This window comes from Perognathus longimembris, chromosome 2 (assembly GCF_023159225.1).
Source record: "Perognathus longimembris pacificus isolate PPM17 chromosome 2, ASM2315922v1, whole genome shotgun sequence".
Lineage (NCBI taxonomy): Eukaryota > Metazoa > Chordata > Mammalia > Rodentia > Heteromyidae > Perognathus > Perognathus longimembris.
In genome coordinates, this window is record NC_063162.1 from 138,839,190 (window position 1) to 138,859,685 (window position 20,496).

The following is a 20,496-nucleotide window of genomic DNA, read 5'->3' on the forward strand; positions in this document are numbered from 1 at the left end:
CTGCCAGGTGTCCTATAGGCTTCGGTTACCTGGATGGGGTCCCTTGTGAGAATGGGGAAGTTTTCTGCAATAACTTTATTGAAAATATGATGAAGCCCTCTGCTCTGGTATTCGGCTCCTTCTTCTATTCCAATTATGCGCAGATTATATCTCTTGTCTTTGTCCATTAGTTCCTGGATTAGTCTGCCCTGAAGCTTCACTGTTTCTTGGAGTGTGGTAATTTTCTGGTTGTTGTCTGCTGCTTCAACGTCCAAGGGAGAGATTCTGGATTCCATATGGTCAATTCTTTGTGCTGTGGATTCAATTGCAGATTTTATGGATGACAGAGAGCTATTTATGGTTGTCAGATTAGCTCTGATCGTGGAAATTTCTTGCTTTAAAGAGTTGTATTTTAAATCTACTTTTTCATGCATTTCACTTCTCAGGATGTTAAGGTCTTCTTTAAGGGAGGTTTGCATTGTATCCATTTTTGCTTCCATTTCTTTCTTGGCTTCCTGGATGTCCTTCAAGACTTCCACTCTAAACTCCTGGAATTGTTTTCTGATTTTGTTTCTGACACTTTCCATCATTTCTGTTAACATGGCCTCATTTGCTTTTTTATTCTCCATCTCCTCTTCAGTTGTGCTGCTTTTTGGAGCTGGTGAGTTGGCTTGCCCTTTGATGAACTGTGTTATATTTCTTTGTGATTTCCTCATCTGGAGATCTGTGGGTGGTTTCCCTGGTTTGGTTTTGTGCTGGTCCATCAGTGGGAGCCTTGTGTCCTGGTGTCCTGGCTCTGGGTTTGGGTTTGGCTGTTGCACCTTGCTTCCCAATGGGTGAGCGTGACCTTCTCGGTTGTTGCTGAGGTGGTCACTCTCCCTGCACTTGGGGGCCGGTAGGTTCTGTGTCTTTCTCTGCGGCACAGTGTCCTGCCGCTGTGCTGTGCTGACCCTAGTGTGCCCCTGTTGGGGGTTTGCTGGTCGCTGATTCAGCATGGTGTGGAGGCTTATCTTTTCTTTGGTTCTTTTTTCCACTCTGTATCTTGGCCAGAGGAGCTCACCTCTCAGGCAGTTTGCCTTCCTGTGTGGACCATTCTGGGGCGGGTGTTGTTGAGGGGCGGCCCAGCCACTTGTGCGAAATGCGCCAAACTGAGTGGGCACGGGCCGATGGAGAACTCTGCCCTCCTGTGTAGGCGCGCCTACCAGAGCGGGCGCTGCCGCTGTGGCCCCACCCACATGAGCAGGGTACGCCTACCAGAGCGGGCGCTGTGGCTGGGCCCCTGCCCACCTGTGTGCTGTGCGCCCACTACAATGGGTCCTGCTGCTGTAGCTTCGTCCACCTGAGTGGAGTACGCCTAACAGAGCAAGCCCCGGGTTGTTGGGTTGTGCTTACGCCCTCCCGCGAGTCTGCTGTTGGGGGTGGTATGTGTGGGACCCAGTGGGATCAACTGTCTGGGCGCGGGTTAGCACCCTCAGACTGGGCCTCCGCTGCGATGGCGGCGCGTGATCAGGCCCAGATGTCCCTGCTGTGCTGGTATTGCCCACCAGCGCCTGTGATTTTAGTTGTAAAAGTCTGCAAGGTCCAGGTGCCTTGGGTGGGGCTTGCACTGCCGGCCGTCCCCAGGGCCCCTGTTGGGAAGGGGGTAGGGCCGATTTGGCCAGTTCAGGCTCCTGGGCGGCCTTGGGGCTGCTCCGCCCTTCCCCTGCTAAACTCCTGTGACTTCCCAGTGCCTGATGGGAGCTTTCCTCCTGATTTGGGGGTTCTTTGTTCCCTCTCAGTGGGGAGGGGGAGGGAGGGAGATCTAGCTTCTTTGTAGGGTTTTGGCCTCTGATAGCTGGTCTCCTGTTGGGGGAGGGGGTAATGGGGGACTCACTGGTCCTGGATTGTGTGTGTGTGTCCCGCGCCGCCGTTGGTCCTTCGGGGGTGGAGTTCTGTGGTGTGGTGAAAGGTCGTGGTGGCATCCCCGGCTCTCCCCTTCTGCACTGCTGGGTTCCCCAGCCGCTTAAGTTCGTTCCCGGTGTGGACCCAAACTTCCCGTCGCTGCCATATGTCTTGGTCCACATTCTCCCTGGTGTCCGTGGAGTCCCACTGTCTGGACTCCGTGCTCCCGGCAGTTGGTCTGCCGATTGCCTGGTCCCCTTTCCCAGCCTGGCCCTGTTTGGGCCAGGGTCGGCTGGTGGGGGGAGGGTGCCCTGTAGATTCTCCGGCTACGTGTAGGTTTTTGGCTCTTCTTTTTTGCTCCTTTTTGTTTTCCTGTGTTTCTCCACTGCTTCTGGCTGCTGGTTTTGCTGGGTTCTTGATGGGGTCTTGGGTGCTGGAGTTCCCAGCTCGCTGTTCAGTTGGAGCGAGTCGGGGTGCCTCCCTACTGTGGCAGCGCCATCTTCCTCCAACTTTTGTATGAGATTCTTTAAGTCAACCTTTTTGTTGAAATTTAGAAGCTTCTTTTAGAAAAAAAAGAAAATTTCTGAATTCAATTATGTCAAAACTCTAATGAGAAAAACAAACTTGAAAGAGGTTTAAATACTGTTAAACTGATGGCTCATGCCTGTAATCCTAGCTACTCAGGCGTCTGTGAACTGGAGGATCAAGGTTTAAACAAACAGGACAGAAAAGTCTGGGAAATTCCATCTCCATTTAACCAGGGAGAACAAAAAGCTGGGCTACCAGTGTGGCTCAAGTAGAAGGATACTAGCTGTGAGCAGGCAAGCCCATCAAGCCCCTAAGTTCAAGCCCCCACTACCACCACCACCACCACCACCACCACCAAAAACCCCTAAAGTACTATTAAGTTGGATGCTGTTGGATCACACATACAATCTTAGCTACTTAGGAGGCTGATATCTGAGGATTGCAGTTAGAAATTAGTCCAGGCAGGACAGCCCATGAGACTTTTATCTCCAGTTAACAACCAAAAAGTCAGAAATGGAGCTGTGGCTCATTGGCAGAATGCTAGCCTTGGAAAAAAAAAGGCTCAAGGACAGTGCCCAGGCTCTGAGTACAAGCCTCAGGACCTGGACACACACACACACACACTCACACACACACACACACACACACACACCCCTCAGTTATCATGATATGATTAGTATTGCTTTTTTTTTTTTAAACACATTTTTTATTTCAGAGTAGTAAGGCACAGTAAGGAGTAAGGCCTACTTTCATTATAAGGTAGTCAGTCATATGGAGGATCTTGATTGCCTTTATGTGTTAAACATAGCATTGGAATGAAAAGAGAAAGCAGTTTAAATACTTCAAAATCTCAGAATATATTTTTACACCGTTATCTGTGACAAACAAATACCACTTTGCTGGAAAGATGCTTGGGAATTGTTAAAACTCACAGTGTAGAGGTCTTCTGAGGAAAGGAAAGTGAGAAGGGTTGGCGCTGAGTGGACTTGAGTTGGTTTCGGGCGAAGCAGTAATGTGCTTCTTGTCTCTGCAGCTCCCATGTGAAAGATGTCTCTCCTGGTCCACTGATGGATGTTACAAACCTTCCTACTCCACGTAAATTCCTTGATGCCGCTCAGTTTTCTGCTGCTGGGAGCTCAACTGGTGAGTTTTTTTATTCTTTAGCCACGAAACTTTTTATATAGTGCAAATCCAACTTGAAAACCTGTTGAGGTATTGTGGGGCTGGAGCTGGGGCTGGGAAGGCCTGAACTAAGTTAGTGCCTTGGAGCCTGATGAGTCTGTCACCATCATAGGAAATAAGATATAAAACCATGGGCTGGGCCTGTTGCATTATCTAGGTTGAAAACGGGCTGCTAGTTCCAGCTTTTCTGCACATTCCAGCTGTTGGATGGGTTTTATTACACCAGCACCATTTAATTTCCTCAAGTTGCATTTGGGTGTTTTTTGGAAGAGCCTGTACTTTTTGCTGTCACCTCTAATACTCTTATTGATACTGGATGGCAGGATCTTATGGCATGGAAAATTAGAATTGAGGGCAAACCTTGTATTGTGAACAAAGGTAGGCAAGTCTCCTTTCTTGTAACTTTAGATCCAACCAGTCAACTTGAGTTAACAAGGAGTTAGCATTGACCAGAGGAACTAGGTTACTCTCAAGAATAAGAAAAGCAGCAAACTTGTATTGATTTATTTGGGATAGGCTAAATTTGGTAACTGTCCATTGGTCTTGGGCATGGCTTTTAAAAATATGTTTTCCTCTCTTTGTGCAAGCATTCTGCCTTGAAGTTTGTAGGCTAGCAGGCAGAGACTTAATCCAGGAACTGAGTTCCTTCTGTTGCTAGCTAGCATCATCATCATAGGGCAAATATACTGCTCTTAGAAAGAAACTTTATAAGGATGAAGAACTTCCGTTGCTTGAACTGCTGAAAAAGTATAGCAGTGGGGTAGAAGAAACACATCCCAGCTCCACCATGCAGTAGCCAAGTTAACCCTGCATTATAGTCTTGAACAAAATGTTTCCTAAATTATCACTATATCTACATGCAGAGGTGGGTAGGGTCTGGATGAGAAGTTGAGGCAGCAAAAGGGATAGATAGTGTAAGACCGAGATGCCAAGTCTTTTATCCCATTTTAGTCACTCAGGAGAGATTTATAGACTTGGGAATGTTTTTTCCATGATCTAACAATTCTTTCTTGTTTTTGTTGGTCATTTTTGTAGCCATCTTGAACCCCATGGGTTTTAGTTTGGCTTAGTTACTAGGGGTATTGAGCAATCTGTTACCATTCTGACCTTGGACCTAATCTGGTGTTTGATGGTAAAGCTATTGAAAGCATATTTTTTAATGGGTTACAGCTTAAGGGCCCAGAGTTTATTTACCTTTTGTTCCCTTATGGTAGTTTTTACCTGTCTCACTATGAGCTTTTACCCAATTGTTTAATGTACTACATTTTATGTCTGGTCCTTGAGAGTGAGCATGGTTCCTGTCCTATGACCTCATTCATGTTCTGTCTTCCAGTGGCCTCACATTTGCCAAAAATATCTGCATGCTCATACATAATACATTTTAAGGCAAGATCCACAAATTAGTAGTTTCTTTTATTGGGATAACTCAGTATCTTGTTGAGTAACAGAAAGGAAGGCCATTTTGATCCAGACAGATTTCTTTGATTTGGGGTGTGAATAGTTAGGAGAGTGGCTCACACTTGCCCCTGTTGCACAATTCAGCTTGCCTGAGTTCAGAAAGCTTCTGGAGTATTTCTGCTGTTGTATCATTGAGATGAGGAGAGCAGCATCAAATGTCTTGTACCAGGCTTTCTAGGTGCCCGTATTGCAGCCAAACTCTTGAACATCTTAAAAAAAAAAAAAGCCATAATGTCTGTTATTGCCTTTCAGCTAAAAATTAGTTCTCATAGTTCTTATTAGTTTTATGATTCTACGCAACTTGGAATTATGTAAAATTAGAAAAGATAGAAAAATAATTTAGATTTAATAAATACATTTTTACAACTAATTGAAAGTGTTTCTTTTGAGAACCTAATAATATATTGTTATTTCTGGGGCATATTTCATTATCTTTAAAATGTCATTTAATTAAATTATGTTAGGATTATTTAGACTTAGAGTCTTAACATTTATTAGTTTTACTCTAGAAAAACGTAAGAATTGCTTTATAATAAAGTTTTGCTAGTTTGCTTAGTTACTAGTTTTTAAAAATCCTAGACACTTAAGATACTTTGCAAAGGAAAAATTTGACATCATTTGAACTGTTGCAGAGTCTAAAATTATGGAACAAAAATATATGTATACTTAAAAAATTAATTTTATTTACTTTTTGTTTATGTGGTACAAAGGAATTGAACCCAGGGCCTCATGCATGCTAGGCAAGTCTGTATGTATACTTTTGTTTGTATTTGACCTTTTTAAAGAAATTACAGCTATTACATCTTTCCATTTTTGTAGTGAGCCATTATTATTGCTTACCCTGGATATATTAATTTATGTAAATGTTACTGAGTCAGTGCTCAAGTAAAAAGAAACTGGTTTTTGAAGAAGTGTTAAGGTAGGCTTAACAAGTGAATGTACTGCATTAATATCAAATAAACAGAAAATTCCAACTATGGCAAATTCAAATAGAATTAATTTTGCTTCATTTATTATTCTTATTAACACAATCTTTGCTTTTTGATGGGTCCATTTTAGTTCAGATTGAAGTTAGCAATGATACATAGGGGAGTTCTGGTAATACATTTGACTTCAGCTTTATTAGGAGTAATTCTTGAAGAACTTCAGTTTAATGGAACTAGGACTATTTTGAAAACTCTTTTTAGAGGTGTACAAACCTTTCTGTTTGATGAAAGATTGGAGACTTGATACCATGCTTTTTCTGTGATTGAATTTAAATAAGGGTTTTAAAATTAATACTAGAGCTGAAGATGTGTTTACTATATGAAGATTGTGTTTAAGGTGTGAAGTAATGTCTTTAATGCTTTTCATGAACTTAACTCAGTCCATCAACAGACTTCTGAGATAGTTCCATGTGATAGATGAGAAACTGAGGCACAGGGAGGCTATTAATTGACTTAAGTCTACAACTGTTAAGGAGCAGAATGATTTCAACTTAGGAGCTTGTTTTCAGATGGTTCTTTTCTACTTAGTTTGTTTTGCTGAAAATAAGCTAGGTATGCTGTGTGTTAGTTTTTTAATCACAGTTATGCAGTAGTTTAAGCAATGTGAATTTATTATCTTCCTGTTTTGTAGGTTGAGTTCAGTCAAAGTCAAGGTGCTAGCCGAGCTGTTCTCCTTCCTGGAGGCTCTTGAAAGTGGTCACTTTGTTAGGTCATGACCCTTTTCCCCTTGTTCAAACCCAGTGAGGATTTGCATTTCTCGGACTCACCTTTATGTCTCCTAATTTCTTTTAAAAGAACTATTGTGATGAGATTGAGCCCACTTGGATAATTCATGCTGATCTCTTTACTTCCAAGTCTTTATCCCTAATCATATCTGCAGAGTCTCCTTTTCTATGTACAGTGACCTATTCACAGACCAGACTTTGAGGTTAGGAAATACTTGGAGGAACTACTGTGCTTATCACATTCTTCACTACTGATTAACAGACCTAAGTTGTCTTTAAAAGCCAATGTGTGAAAATTTTGATTTTCTTGAAATAATGTACCGTAGCCTTTTAAAGTCATTGCAGTTCTAGTTTTTATGACTGTATTAATGTAGATCACATTATTAAAGGGGTTACACAAATGAGGAAGATGTAAATCATGTAAAGACTGCATAAAATGTTACTAAGTACATATGAAAGTATGGGGAAGAAATTTTGTCTCAGTCCTAATAAAATGGATAAGTCCTAAGAGTCTGTTTGTGGAGTGCTCTGTAAGTCAGTCTGGAGTGTAACAGACATTTCCAGCAGGGAATTTAACATAGGCTGTTAAACCTTCCCCTCATCTTGTGAAACAGTAGGATTGAGGGTATAATCCATTAGAATGGACACTTTTATAGAACAAATTCCAATAGGGAATCCCTGGGTGGAACCAATTTCCCATTGGGGTGCTATAAATTAAGGTTAGAGGTGATTCCTGAAAACGTCCATGTCATTATTAATTAAATGAAAATTTTCATAACCTTCAAATGAGTCCTTTTTCAGACATCGTATTTAGAGCTGTGGTTGTGAGTGATTTCTCTGCGAGGGATTTTTCTATCATAGTTTCTGAGTGATCATTTGCAAAATATATTTTATTATTTAATGGGTGCAGCAGTCCTATGAAGTAATTAGGGTAGATGCTGTTGTCAGCAGCATTGTGATATATTTGCATTTAAAAATTGTATTATTAAGTAGTTCTACAAAGGGGTTACAAGTCCATAAGTAAGGTTATGAGTAAAATACTTCTTGGTCAGTCTCACTCCTTTTTCTCTACCCTTTTCTCCCTCTTGTCTCTGCCCTCCAATTATATAGTTCATTTTTACATAATGCACATTGAATATAATGACTTCATTTGCTTAACCTTTTTACCTCAACTTATGGGCCCTCCTTTTGCCCACTCCCCTAAAACAAGTTTCTATTTTCTGTAATAGCCTTTAAAGAATACTTTGCATTGAACCTTATCAAGGCGGTACTTTTACAATGACAATTATAAAACTTTGAAGAAGAAATTGAAACAGACAGCAGAAGTTGGAAAGATATCGCATATTTCAGATTTGGTTGAATGAATACTGGGGAAATGACCACACTGCCAAAGGCAATCTTCCAATGCAGTGCAGTACCCAGCAGAATCCCAATGCCATTTCAGACACAGAGAAAACAGTCCTTGAATTGTAGGAGTGGAGGTGCAGGGAAGAGTCCCCTCAGCAAGGATTGGTAAGCTGGGCCCAGGTCCCAAGCTAGAACTAGGCCCAGAGGTCAGACGGCCATCTTGGTTGTGCTCATCACTAGGGGGTCACAACAGTGTGTTGTATCTTTTATAATAGCTTTTATGTTTTTTATTGTTATTTTTTTAAAAAAGGGGAGAGGCTTCAGTGTCTTCCTTCTGAGCACTTCTTATATAAGTACCGCGCGCTAACCGATTGCGCCACTGGAGCTCCGTAAGCACTTCTTTTTTTTTTGGCCAGTCCAGGGCCTTGGACTCAGGGCCTGAGCACTGTCCCTGGCTTCTTCTTGCTCAAGGCAAGCACTCTTGCCACTAGGCCATATCCCCAGCCCCGTAAGCACTTCTTATACACTACTTTGTGTTAACATTTTTTTTCCTCCTTCCTTTTTTTGTACCATTACCCTCGTTTGAACTTGACCTCATGCTCACTTAGGGTAATAGTGTACTTGCTTGGGTGACACTCTACCACTGTGTGTTTCTATCCCAAGTTCTTGATTCTTTCGTTCTTTTTTTAAACTTCATTTTATTGTAGAGGTGATATATAGAGGGGTTAGAGCTACATAAGTACTGTAATGAGTAAATTTCTTGTTGAACAGTTTTACTCCCTCCCTAGCTTTCTCCCACTTACCCTCCTCCCCCAACTCTCCTCTCCCCACTATCTCTGTATCTTAACTGAGTATATTAGAAACCGTGTATACTGGTATTAGAACTAGGAAATTGAAAGGGAATACCAAAATAGAGACACAGGGTTTAAAAAAAAAAGACAACTACAAAAGCAATACTTGCAAAACTGTTTGGTGTAAATGAACTGAACAACTCACAGTGGGGGGAGGAAGGGAAAGGGAGGGGGGGGGAGGGGGAATGAGGGGCAAGGTAACAAACAGTACAATGTATCCAATGCCTAATGTATGAAACTGTAACCTCTCTGTAATTCAGTTTGATAATAAATACTAAAAAAAAAAAAAAAAAAAAAAAAAGAAGTGGGTAGATAATGGTCATTCAGTAGAAAGAAAAATCCAGGTACATGGGAAGATTCACATTTATCTGATGGAGATGAAATAATCTAGATTATACAAAGTACCCCTGCTAATCAAATAAGCTAATCGAGTAATAGGCATATGTATATGAGTATTCAGTTTTTCTTAAGGCAAAACTCATACCAGGAAGTATGCAGAAAAAATACACACATGGATATACATATGTATATATGATATACTACATATATTAAAAACTACTTATACTGCATTTTAGTTAGCCATTATTTTGAAAACCATTTTATAAAAATATAAGTTGATTTCTGAGACATTGAATGATTGGTTCAGGCTCAACTAAGTGGTAATTCTTGGATCCTGGCCTCATGCTGTCTCTACATTTTGCAAGCCTTTCTCTTGTTCTCATCAGCCACTGGATTTCATAATTTTAGGGAAGCAAGCATCAAATTTAGATAAAATAATTCTACTATGACTTAGGTGGAAGGAAATATGGAAAAAAGCCAATAATTGTAGTAAAAATGTTGGTTTAAGCTTTCAGACTTCTTGTCCTTTCATTTGGCAAACTGCCTTTGGAAACATTTTGAGTGAGCAATTACTCCCAGGGTACATAGGCATTTCATGTGTAGCTTCTTTATTCATTTCATTCATGTTCCTGCTGAGATTTCTGCGATTATGACTATAATGAAACTGGACTTCTTGTTTTCTTTTTTATACTGGCATAGGTTAAGTCGTAAAACCTAAGGAGAACACAGCTTAAATTATATATTTTTTTCTTTTGCTACTGTTTTCTTGAGGCTTATTTTTTTTAATTGAAAGTTGTACTTGAGATTTATTTTTTAAGAATTGAGGATCTGGGGCTGGGAATATGGCCTAGTGGCAAGAGTACTTGCCTTGTATACATGAAGCCCTAGGTTCGATTCTTCAGCACCACATATATAGAAAAAGGCCAGAAGTGGCGCTGTAGCTCAAGTTGGCAGAGTGCTAGCCTTTAGCAAAAAGAAGCCAGGTATAGTGCTCATAACCAGAGTTCAGCCCCAGGACTGGCCAGGAAAAAAAAAAAAATTGAGGATCTGGCATTTAAAAATTCTCCCTGCATTGAGGAGGAGCTACTGGTTCCAATATAAGAGAAAAATGATAGTGTTCCTCCTAGAATTCATGTGTATATGACAGTGAAGATAGAACTTACCAAAATATTATGACACAATTTCAGTTACTTTAGCTCTTAGGTCAGGCTTCCCTTGGTATAAGTCAATAGTTCTTAAGGTATCCTTGCATCTATTCTTATATAAATCTCTACTGGTTTCTTATGATGGATCATAACTGTAGCTTAAATATATAAACAAGGATATCCAAATAGAACCTAAAATTAATAATTCATTCACTTCTAAATAAAAATAAAGGCCAGATATTTATTTAAATATGTATCATAAGAATATTACTTTTGGTTTGTTTCTTTTAACTGTATTTTTTTTTTCTTTTCTTTTTTGGTACCGGGGATTGAACCGAGGATGTTATAATTGCTAGGCAAGCACTTTGCCACTGAGCTACATCCCAGCCCCAGAATATTACTTTCTATTCATATTTTAGAGATGAAAATATTCATCACTCTATCAATTTTTATTAAAGTGATGCATTTTAATATTAATTTCAGGTTATACTTTTCATAAAAAATTACACATTACTCTTCAGTAGGGTACAGTTGCAGATCCCTTTGAGCAGTTGACTCCTTCCTCAGTTCCTTTCCTCTGTCTTCTATGCCAGACATGGTTATTTGGAAGTTCTGTATCTTTTTCCTGTGTATCATCATACTTTTGTTACATATGTGTGTGTGTTCACATGTGTATGTTAAAAATATATAGTTTATATATTCATGGTTGTGTGTTTATTGCTTAGATATGTGTGCAAACTCTTGTTTGGACTACTTGAGGGTTAGAAAATTATGACGGAGTGTGCATCACGCTATTGCTTGCATTTTCCTATGTCGTATTATATTTAAACATTTCTGTCAAATAAGTTTTGATAAAATTTAACATCCTTTCATGATGAAAGCCCTTGAGGAAATTAGGAATAGAAGGAACATACCACAGCATAATAAAAGTTATCTAGATCCAACTTACAGCCACATTGAACTAAATGGCGTGTGTGTGTGTGTGTGTGTGTGTGTGTGTGTGTGTGTGTGTGTAGAACTAAAAGCCTTTGTTCTAAAGTCCTAAATGAAACAAGAGTATCCACTTTCTCCACCTTTATTCAATATAGTGCTTACTTCTTGGCTAGAGCAATAAGGTAAGAAACAGACATTACAAATGATATAAAGAGGAAGGGAAGAAATTAAATTATCATGACTTGTAGATGCTACGATCATATACTTAAAACCCCCAAAGATTCCGTGGAAAACTCTTGGATCTTCAGTAAAATAAAAACATAGAAAGTAAACCTATAAAAATCCGTGGTATTTTCTATATGTCAATAACAAAAGAGCTCCCCTCCAAAAAAGAGTCAGCAAAAACAATCCCATTGAAAATAGACTAAAAGAGTACTTGAAAGTAGTCTGACCTCTTCTATATATAGGTGAGACTCAGGTATATTGTGATTTGATTGGTATTTTATTTAACCTTGAAATAACATCTTTATTTCTTTAAGTCGTGTGTTGTGTGTCTTTTATTAGCTGCATTTTTGAGTTCTGTACATTTGAGGATTTTTTGTTATATTTTTTCTATTTTGTATATGAACAGCTGTACTGTCTACAGTTAAGAGCAGTTTTCCCTTTGGAGCTTAAACATTTAAAATCATTTGCCCCTCTGCTTTTCTTTGTATTTATTTATTGATTTTTGCATAGCTGGGAGTGTATGGTATAACTTTCAGTGGTAAACACAGTAATGGGTCTTACCTTTAATGGAAATGCTTCTAAAATGTCACCATTGAATATGACATTTTGCTTTTCGTTTTTGACTGATTATCCAACTTTAATATATTGGGTGAGAAACATATTTTTATTCTTTTTCATTTTAACCTTAATGTATTAACATCAACTGAACTACAGAGATACTTTCACTTTATGGACTTTTTCTTTTCCTTTTTTTTTTTTTTTTTTTTGGTTATTTCAAATGTAGTGCATAGTCCAAACTGATTCTTACCTACAGCAAAAATGAGGCATTAAGGAAGTTGTGTGTGTGTGTGTGTGTGTGTGTGTGTGTGTGTGTGATTCTTCATTGTAGTAGGTACAATTCTCTAGTGATGTACATTTGTAGATTGCTGGTATTACAACCTCATTTGTGGCTGAATATTTTTCTTTAATCTTAGAAATTTCATAGATTTTTTCATAAGATATGTTTCAGAGTTGATTATTTTGGATACATTTGCCCACATATTCAGTGCAATTTTTATTTTCTATCTTCAGAAAACTTTGTATCTGCTAAATTTTCTTGGTTTATAATTTTATGTATTAGTTTTGTCCCATTGTTTGTTTCTTTTGTCTTCTTCTTTACCGTAATGCTGTTATTTTTCATTTTTCCATTTCCATTCCTTTCTTTTGATCTTTTAAATTTCTTTTAAAAAATATCTACTTTTTACCTTGTTCCTCTGTATTTCCTCAATTAGCTATGAATTATTTTTTAGAGCCTATTCTTTTACAGTCATTGTTCTTCATTTGTGAGAGTTTTCTTCCCCATTTATTCTCCAACTTTATTCATTTTTTTATGTCTTCCTATTTTTTATCCATGTCTTGCCTTTGAATTTCTGGCACAAGGATGCATTTTTATAATGCCAAAGTCTTTTTGGAGTATTGTCCTGTTTGGACTATTGCCTTCTAGTTTTCTTCTGTTTCATGGTTGGTTTTTGGAGGGAATTTACCATTATGTACTTGTTGGGTTTTCTGACTTCTAAAATAGTACCTCAATATAAATCTGTGCATCATCTTATTTTTCTGTTAATTTTTATGGTATTGGGAAATTTAAGATTTTTAGCTCATTGGCTCCCTCTTCTGTTGATAGAGCAAAGTCTAGATACTTTTTTTTTTTTGAATTTTTACATTTTTCAATTCTTTTGGTTTCATTGGTAGGGAAAGGTTATACATTCTGAATTTTGTAGGATTCTTAATTTTTCCTTTATGCTCCTTTTTTCTTACTTGCCCAATAGCCAAAAGACATTTTTTTTTCCTTTATTGTCATATTTCCTTCTCAGAAGGTATGTTCTTCAGATAGTAGTGGCCTTTAAGTTTTGTCCCTTAAGTCAGGGCTTTGATATGTTCAGATATTTTATAGATGTTTAATCTTGGCAAGAGTACTCTCTTAGGATTATGGCTTTAGATCAATGTTAACATCACTAATTCTTAGCATTAATACTTTAACTCCACCTTGGTTTGGAGCAGGCCTAGCCTGGGAGATCACTTACTGGGTTTAGATTTTTTTTGTTCCCCTTTTTTATTTATAAGTATTTTGAATTTGGTGAAATTCATTTCCACGTTATTTCAAGAACATGTTTTTATGTAGTCTTAAAAATTCTTCTACCACCTTGCATTTTTTTGGGGGGGGAAGGGAATATTGAAAGATGGAGAACTAAGTACCCATTATTGCCACTTTGACAATGCCCAATGTGGAAAGAGTTTTTAAAAGAAAATTTATCATGCATTATTTATACTGGAAGGAGGGGGATTTCCTCATCAAATTTCTACTCATATATATAATGTATTTTAACCAGTTCACTCTATTACTCTCCCTTCTCCTCTTCCTAAAACATTTCAACCAGTTTCATTGTTCTAGTCCTCCTTCACTCTCCCCACTCCTGCTGGGACTACTCCTTTCCCCCTCTTATTTTCCTGCTTCCCCCCTCCCCCCATTAGTAACTTTCATTAAGGTTCTTTTTTTTTTGGCCATTCCTGGGCCTTCAACTCAGGGCCTGAGTACTGCCCCTGGCTTCTTTTTGCTCAAGGATAGCACTCTGCCACTTGAGCCACCACGCCACTTCTGGCCGTTTTCTATATACATGGTGCTAGGGAATCGAAATCAGGGCATTGTGTATGTGAGGCAAGCACTCCTGCCACTAGGCCATATTCCCAGCCCCTCATTAAGGTTCTTTATGCTGCTTTCATGTATATTTCAAAGGCACAAAATTACATTTTTGAGTATTTTTCTTCCTTTTGAGTTTTAAAAAATTAAATACTTATACAAAACAGTGACCATTCAACAAAGTAGTTTATGAATACAATGTGTCTTTCAACATTCTCGCCCAGATTCTCTGAGTTTTGATGTCACATTATCTCATTTATTATGTACAATTCTGTGTGGTAGTAATATCTCTGCTTTATGGGTGAAGGTGAGATTAAAGATTAAATGTCCCTCAATTATAAATTGATAGGAAAGCTAAAACTGTATGACATTACTCTCATATTCTTTTTTATATCATGCCTTCTCCCTGTGTAATCAGATGTAAAATTGGCTAAGTACTGCAGTGCAATATGTTTTAATGATTATCATTTGAACAATTAATTTATCTACTCTTGTCTCTCCTTTTATCCAGTTTCATGGTTCTATTTCAGTAGCTTTTTTTTTTTTTTGCCGGTCCTGGGGCTTGAACTCTTGAACTCAGGGTCTGTGCATCTTTTTGCTCAAGGCTAGCACTCTATCACTTGAGCCACAGCACCACTTCCAGCTTTTTCTGAGTAGTTTGTTGGAGATAAGAGTCTCAAGGACTTTCTTGCTCAGCCTGGCTTTGAACAGCCATTCTCAGATCTTAGCCTCCTGAATAGCTGAGATTACAGGCATGAGCTACTGGATCCTGGCTTTCAGTAGCCTCTTCTATACCCACTGTTACTCTTTGGCGATGAAGTGTCCTTGCTCTAAATGAGCTAATACACTTTAAATGCTGACTCAAGAGAGAGAAAATATTTGCTTGCTTTTGTTCTAATATAACCGCCTACTTTTCTGTCCTGGTAACATCATTTTCCTCTTGCCCTACTTTTACTTATGGGAGGACCACTCCTTGTGCTTCCAAAAGTTAGTGCAGTGAGAAGGCTTCTCCATCATTGAATTGAAAGTAGTCACCCTGTGGCCTTGTAAACTCCTTCATTCATGGAAATGATAGCCCCCAGTTGCAGTTACCACAGCCTCCAGTAGCCTCTTTTTTGGAGTGAGTGTTATATTGTCTATAGGTTTCTTTAAAGTAATTTAATCTGCACCTTTGGGGTGCTTAGTTAACATTTTTGAAGTACCTTAATCAGGAATCTACACTCCAGGGGTAGTTAGTTAACATTTGAAAGACCCTAATCAAGATTCTGTACTCCAGAGGCTACCTCTGCTGTAGACACTGCTTTCAGTCTGTACCAGTGGGTGTGTTAATTAGAATAAGAGATGTAAGAGTAAATTTTCACTGGAGAAAGGAATGGTATTTAAGACATACTCTTGACCAAGAATTTCCATAGAGACTAGAATAGGGGATAAGGATTTTGAGAGAGGCTTGTAGCCTTCCAGTCCACACCAGAAGCTTGATTTGGTCCTGGCCTTAAAGCACTTGATGAATTTCCATGACTTACCTGGCTTGTGGAGCCAGTCTCTATTAATCCACACTGGCTAGATCCACCATGCTTTTGTCTGCTTCTCTGCCCATACTCTAGCTCTGTTCATCATCTGTTCACAGATATGTTACTCTTCATTTTGAGCCAGACTATTTTAATTTCCTAAATTGTATTTTAGATGTAATTGGAACCACAGATTGGCTACCTTAAGTATTGTGTCATTTTGATCAGAAACACACAGATTACTTTTTAGTAGTAACTTTCTTATACTCTCTACCTGTGAATATTATCAGTGTTCTGAGAATGGATTCCTGTCTGTGAAGATAGTGTTGTAGATAACAATTTGTTTGATACTTTAGTGATCTTATTAGGCTTGGTGATTTGTATTAAAGGTTCCTTTTTATACTGAATTCTGTTAGATAGACAGATTGTTTACATAAGGGTATTAATTAATTAATTACTTCTGGTACTATTCCTGGAGGTTGAATTCAGGGCCTTGTGCTTTCCTTCACTTTTTCTATTTAAGGCTGCCACTCTACAATGTGAGCTGCACCTCTACTTGTGGCTTTTTCTGGTTAATTGGAGATGAGAATCTTTTAGATTAGTCTGCCTGGTCTGGCTTCAGACTTCAGCCTCGTAAATAGTTACCAGCACCCAGCTATGGATAATATTCTTTTTTTTTTTTTTTTCCAGTGTGGGCCTTGAACTTGGCCTGAGCACTGTCCCTGGCTTCCTTTTGCTTATGGCTAGCACTCTGCCACTTGAGCCACAGCGCCACTTCTGGCTGTTTTCTGTATATGTGGTGCTGGGGAATTGAACCCAGGGCTTCATGTATACGAGGCAAGCACTCTTGCCACTAGGCCATATTCCTAGCCCTGGATAATATTCTTAAATACAAGATATTCCTGACTACAACATCAAATTTAAATTAAATAATTGAAGTCATATGAACTTTGCATAATTATATATTATATATAAGGAATGGCGGGGCTGGGAATATGGCCTAGTGGTAAGAGTGCTTGCCTCCTACACATGAAGCTCTGGGTTCGATTCCCCACCACCACATATTTGGAAAACGGCCAGAAGGGGCGTTGTGGCTCAGGTGGCAGAGTGCTAGCCTTGAGCAGGAAGAAGCCAGGGATGGTGCTCAGGCCCTGAGTCCAAGGCCCAGGACTGGCCAAAAAAAAAAAAAAAAAGGGAATGGCATCTGCTGAATGTCTATAGTAAATGTTACTGTTGTTTCATGCTTTCACTAGCATATATAAATATAAATAATAAAGCTAATCTGGTGATATGTTAAAATGTGAAATGTCTTTTACAGTTTGATGTATATAAAAGGTATGGTACTTTGAGGTTTCCAGTTTTGTCTTACTATACATACTGATGAAAAGAAGGCAATCTTGGTCTAGTGCTCTACTTACCTTTTTTGTACTTACTGGAAAAGTAGAATTTTACATAAAATATTTACCTGCATGAATGGATTATTCACTTTATTTACTTATTATTTTTTATTTATTTATTGGAGGTAGGATGTTACTATGTAGCCTTAAAGGCACATTTCTGTCACAGTCTCTTGTGTAGCCATTATTTCAGAGGTACACCACCGTGCTCAACTTTACCTGTTATTGTAGAATATACTATCTATAATATAAATGTCCATCCTTCCATCCATCCATTCAGACAGACAGATAGATGTAAACTAATATTTAAGCTGAAAAGTGTAGATTTTAATCATAGTTTTTAGAAACAGGAAATTACAGAGCTTGAAGAGGTTTTAGATACTGTAATTAATTTGTATATATAGTCACACATAAAGAGATGTCTATAATAAGAAACACTTGAGATCAGTAGGATTCTAGTAGAAATACAATGGTTTCTTGAGTTCAAAGGAAGTAGTACCCTGTTCTCTCCCTAGGATTGCTTGCTTATGGCTGGCACTGTACCCACTTGAGCCATACCTTCTGCCTAGCTTTTGGGCTGCTTATTTTGGAGACAGAGTCTTGAGGACTTCTCTGCTTGGGCTTACCTTGAATTATGATCCCCTGGGTCTTGGCCTCCTGAGCAGCTAGGATTAGAGGTATGAGCACTGGTGCCTAGACCTCAAGGTTTTTAAATATTTAGCAATTTCCTATCAGTCAGAGAGAGTCTTCTAATCTGGATTCAAGAAATTTTCACTTTATTTGATCATCAGGGCACCTCCCCCCGCCCCCCCCAAAAAACCCAAAAGAAACAAAACCAAAACAAAGGTAAAATAATTGGCAAAGGAATAAAGTGTTTTTAATTTCAAAGTATTCAAAAACCTGAATATTGAGTAGATATTTTAGCAGTATTGATACTAGGGAATGATCTGGGATTCAGTAGTTTGGGAAGATGTTAAAAGTGTTGTGTGAAGCCTTACTGAATTATACTTAAATGATTTTTGTGCAGAACATTTTCCATAAAGTTTAAGGACTGCTATCTGACCTCACAGGGTTTTTGTAAATTTTAAACTTGTCATGGTTGATTATATTATCCTTTTATATTGCCTTTTAATTTTTCCACTGATGTTAGTGAAATAGATAATATAAATTAATTAATATTAGATCTCTTCAATGTTTATGCTACAGGAGATTTCAGGAGACAACCCAAAGCTATGACATTTTATTATTCACATCTTGCTTATTTGTTGCTTTTTAATGGGCTATCTATCATATTAGTGTGCATATAAGTAGCAACCTCAGTTCTTATTGATTCAAACTACACTTACCTTCCCACCAATCACCCCTGTGTCAAGTAGCTTTGATGTTTTGGTGGCACTTTGTATATGTCCTATTTGTGATTTCTGTGTGCTCTTTTTGTGATGAACATTTTGTCTCAATACAATTTTTATTACTTTTTTCCCCCGCCTGAAGATCTGCTTATGCTTTAGCTTCATTTTCCTCAGTAACATGTTGAATTGAGATGGCATCCTAGTGCTTTCCTTGCTTGCTGTGGGGTTGACTTTAGAGAATAGAGAATTCTTGTAGTCTGAGGTGTCTAGCTTCTTCATGTTAAAACAAAACCAGCAACTGAAATGTCTCTTCTTAGAATCTCACACTTGGAAATATTGATGATTTCTTTTTCTAAGTGCAGATTTGTTACCTGCTGAGGCTTTAAGGCTTCTGGATTTTGCTACCAGTTTCACTGGTACTAAAAAAGTGTAGTCACTAAGAACCATATTGTCAAGTGTCATCTATATAATTGAAAACCAGAAAACCACATGACATGATCATTCTTTATGTGCTTTTATTTCCTTGTGGCTTTTGGGGGCTTAGGACATGAATAAATACATAGAAGACACGCAAAAAAGTGAATGTATGTAAATGATTGTGCCACATAAATAATTGAAATGCCTTTGGTTCTTATTTAAGTACATGGTTGGGCTGGGATATAGCTCAGTGGCAAAGTGCTTGCCTAGCAAGTGCAACGTCTTGGGTTCGATCCCCAGTACCAAAAGAAAAAGACCAAAAAAATACAGTTAAGTACATGGTTTCATTGTGACAAAATACAGATAATGTTAAATGTACTGTTTGAACCATTTTAAGCCTAAAGTTCAGTATTAAATTCATGCATAATGAATACAGCCATCTCCACTTTTTCATCTTGTAAAACTGAAGCTCTGTACCCATTCTATAGTAACTCTCCCTTTCTCTTTCTCCCTAACCCCTTATCAATGAGCATTCTTTCTATTTTCTAGACATTGCCCACTTTTAAGTGCTTTATTATAAGGGGAATCATACAGTATTTTTCTTTTGTGATTGTTTTTTAAAATTTTTATTTAACATTTCATTCAACTTTCATCTATGTTTAGAATGTGTTAGAATTTCCTACCTTTTTTAAAGCTGAGTGATATGTCATTTTCTGGATGCATAAATTTTGTTTATCTACTCATGTGTTGGGTTCATTTGGTTGCTTCTAAATTTTAGCAATCATGAATTATATTGCTATGAGTGTACATTTGAGTATCAGTGTTCAAAATATAGGGGTTTATGGCTTTCTTGCAGTGACTTTGGTTTTGTTATCAAGGTAATGCTGACCTAAGAATGAGGTAGGAAATGTTTTTCCCTTCAGTGTTTTGGAAAAGTTTGAGAATGATTAGTTTAAGTTCTTTAAATGTTCCATGGAATTCTTTGTGACACTACCAATTTAGGGTTTTCTTTGTCATAGAACTGCTTAGAATTTGTGTTTCTTTATGATTTATTGTTGGTAGAGTTTATGTTTCTAAGGATTTGTCCATTATATCAAAGTTGTGCACATTGTTACACATATTTGACCATTATTACATTGATATACTTTCTTTTTTTTTCTTTTTCCAATTTTTATTGTCAAACTGATGTACAGAGAGGTTACAGTTTCATATGTTAGGCATTGGATACATTTCTTGTACTGTTTGTTACCTTGTCCCTCATACTCCCCTCCCCCCTCCCCCTTACCCTTTCCCCCCCCCTGAGGTGTTCAGTTCACTTACACCAAACAGTTTTGCAAGTATTGCATTGATATACTTTCTTTCTGTTCTTAGTTTATTAATTTTTATCATGCAATGGCATTAAAATAGTCAGATACCTTTTATATATTAATGCTGATGATCATGTGTAACTCTTTCCCTGTAGTCTCCTAATGTGGTATATTATATTGATTATAGTACAGGAATAAGCCCTATTTGGTGATGGGTACATAGTGTTTTCTTTCTCATCCTTCTTTACCCCTCCCTCCTTCC

The 20,496-nt window shown here is 38.1% G+C and overlaps 1 protein-coding gene across 3 annotated transcripts in view; it reads left to right on the forward strand.

Annotated features, from left to right (window-relative positions):
* Exoc4 (exocyst complex component 4) overlaps positions 1 to 20,496 on the forward strand; it is a 669,227-nt gene that overhangs the window by 77,421 nt on the left and 571,310 nt on the right. For all 3 annotated transcript variants that reach the window (XM_048340247.1, XM_048340248.1, XM_048340249.1), the window contains exon 5: positions 3,422 to 3,531. In XM_048340247.1, coding sequence (XP_048196204.1) covers positions 3,422 to 3,531 — 110 coding nt within the window. The remainder of the gene's footprint in view (positions 1 to 3,421; positions 3,532 to 20,496) is intronic.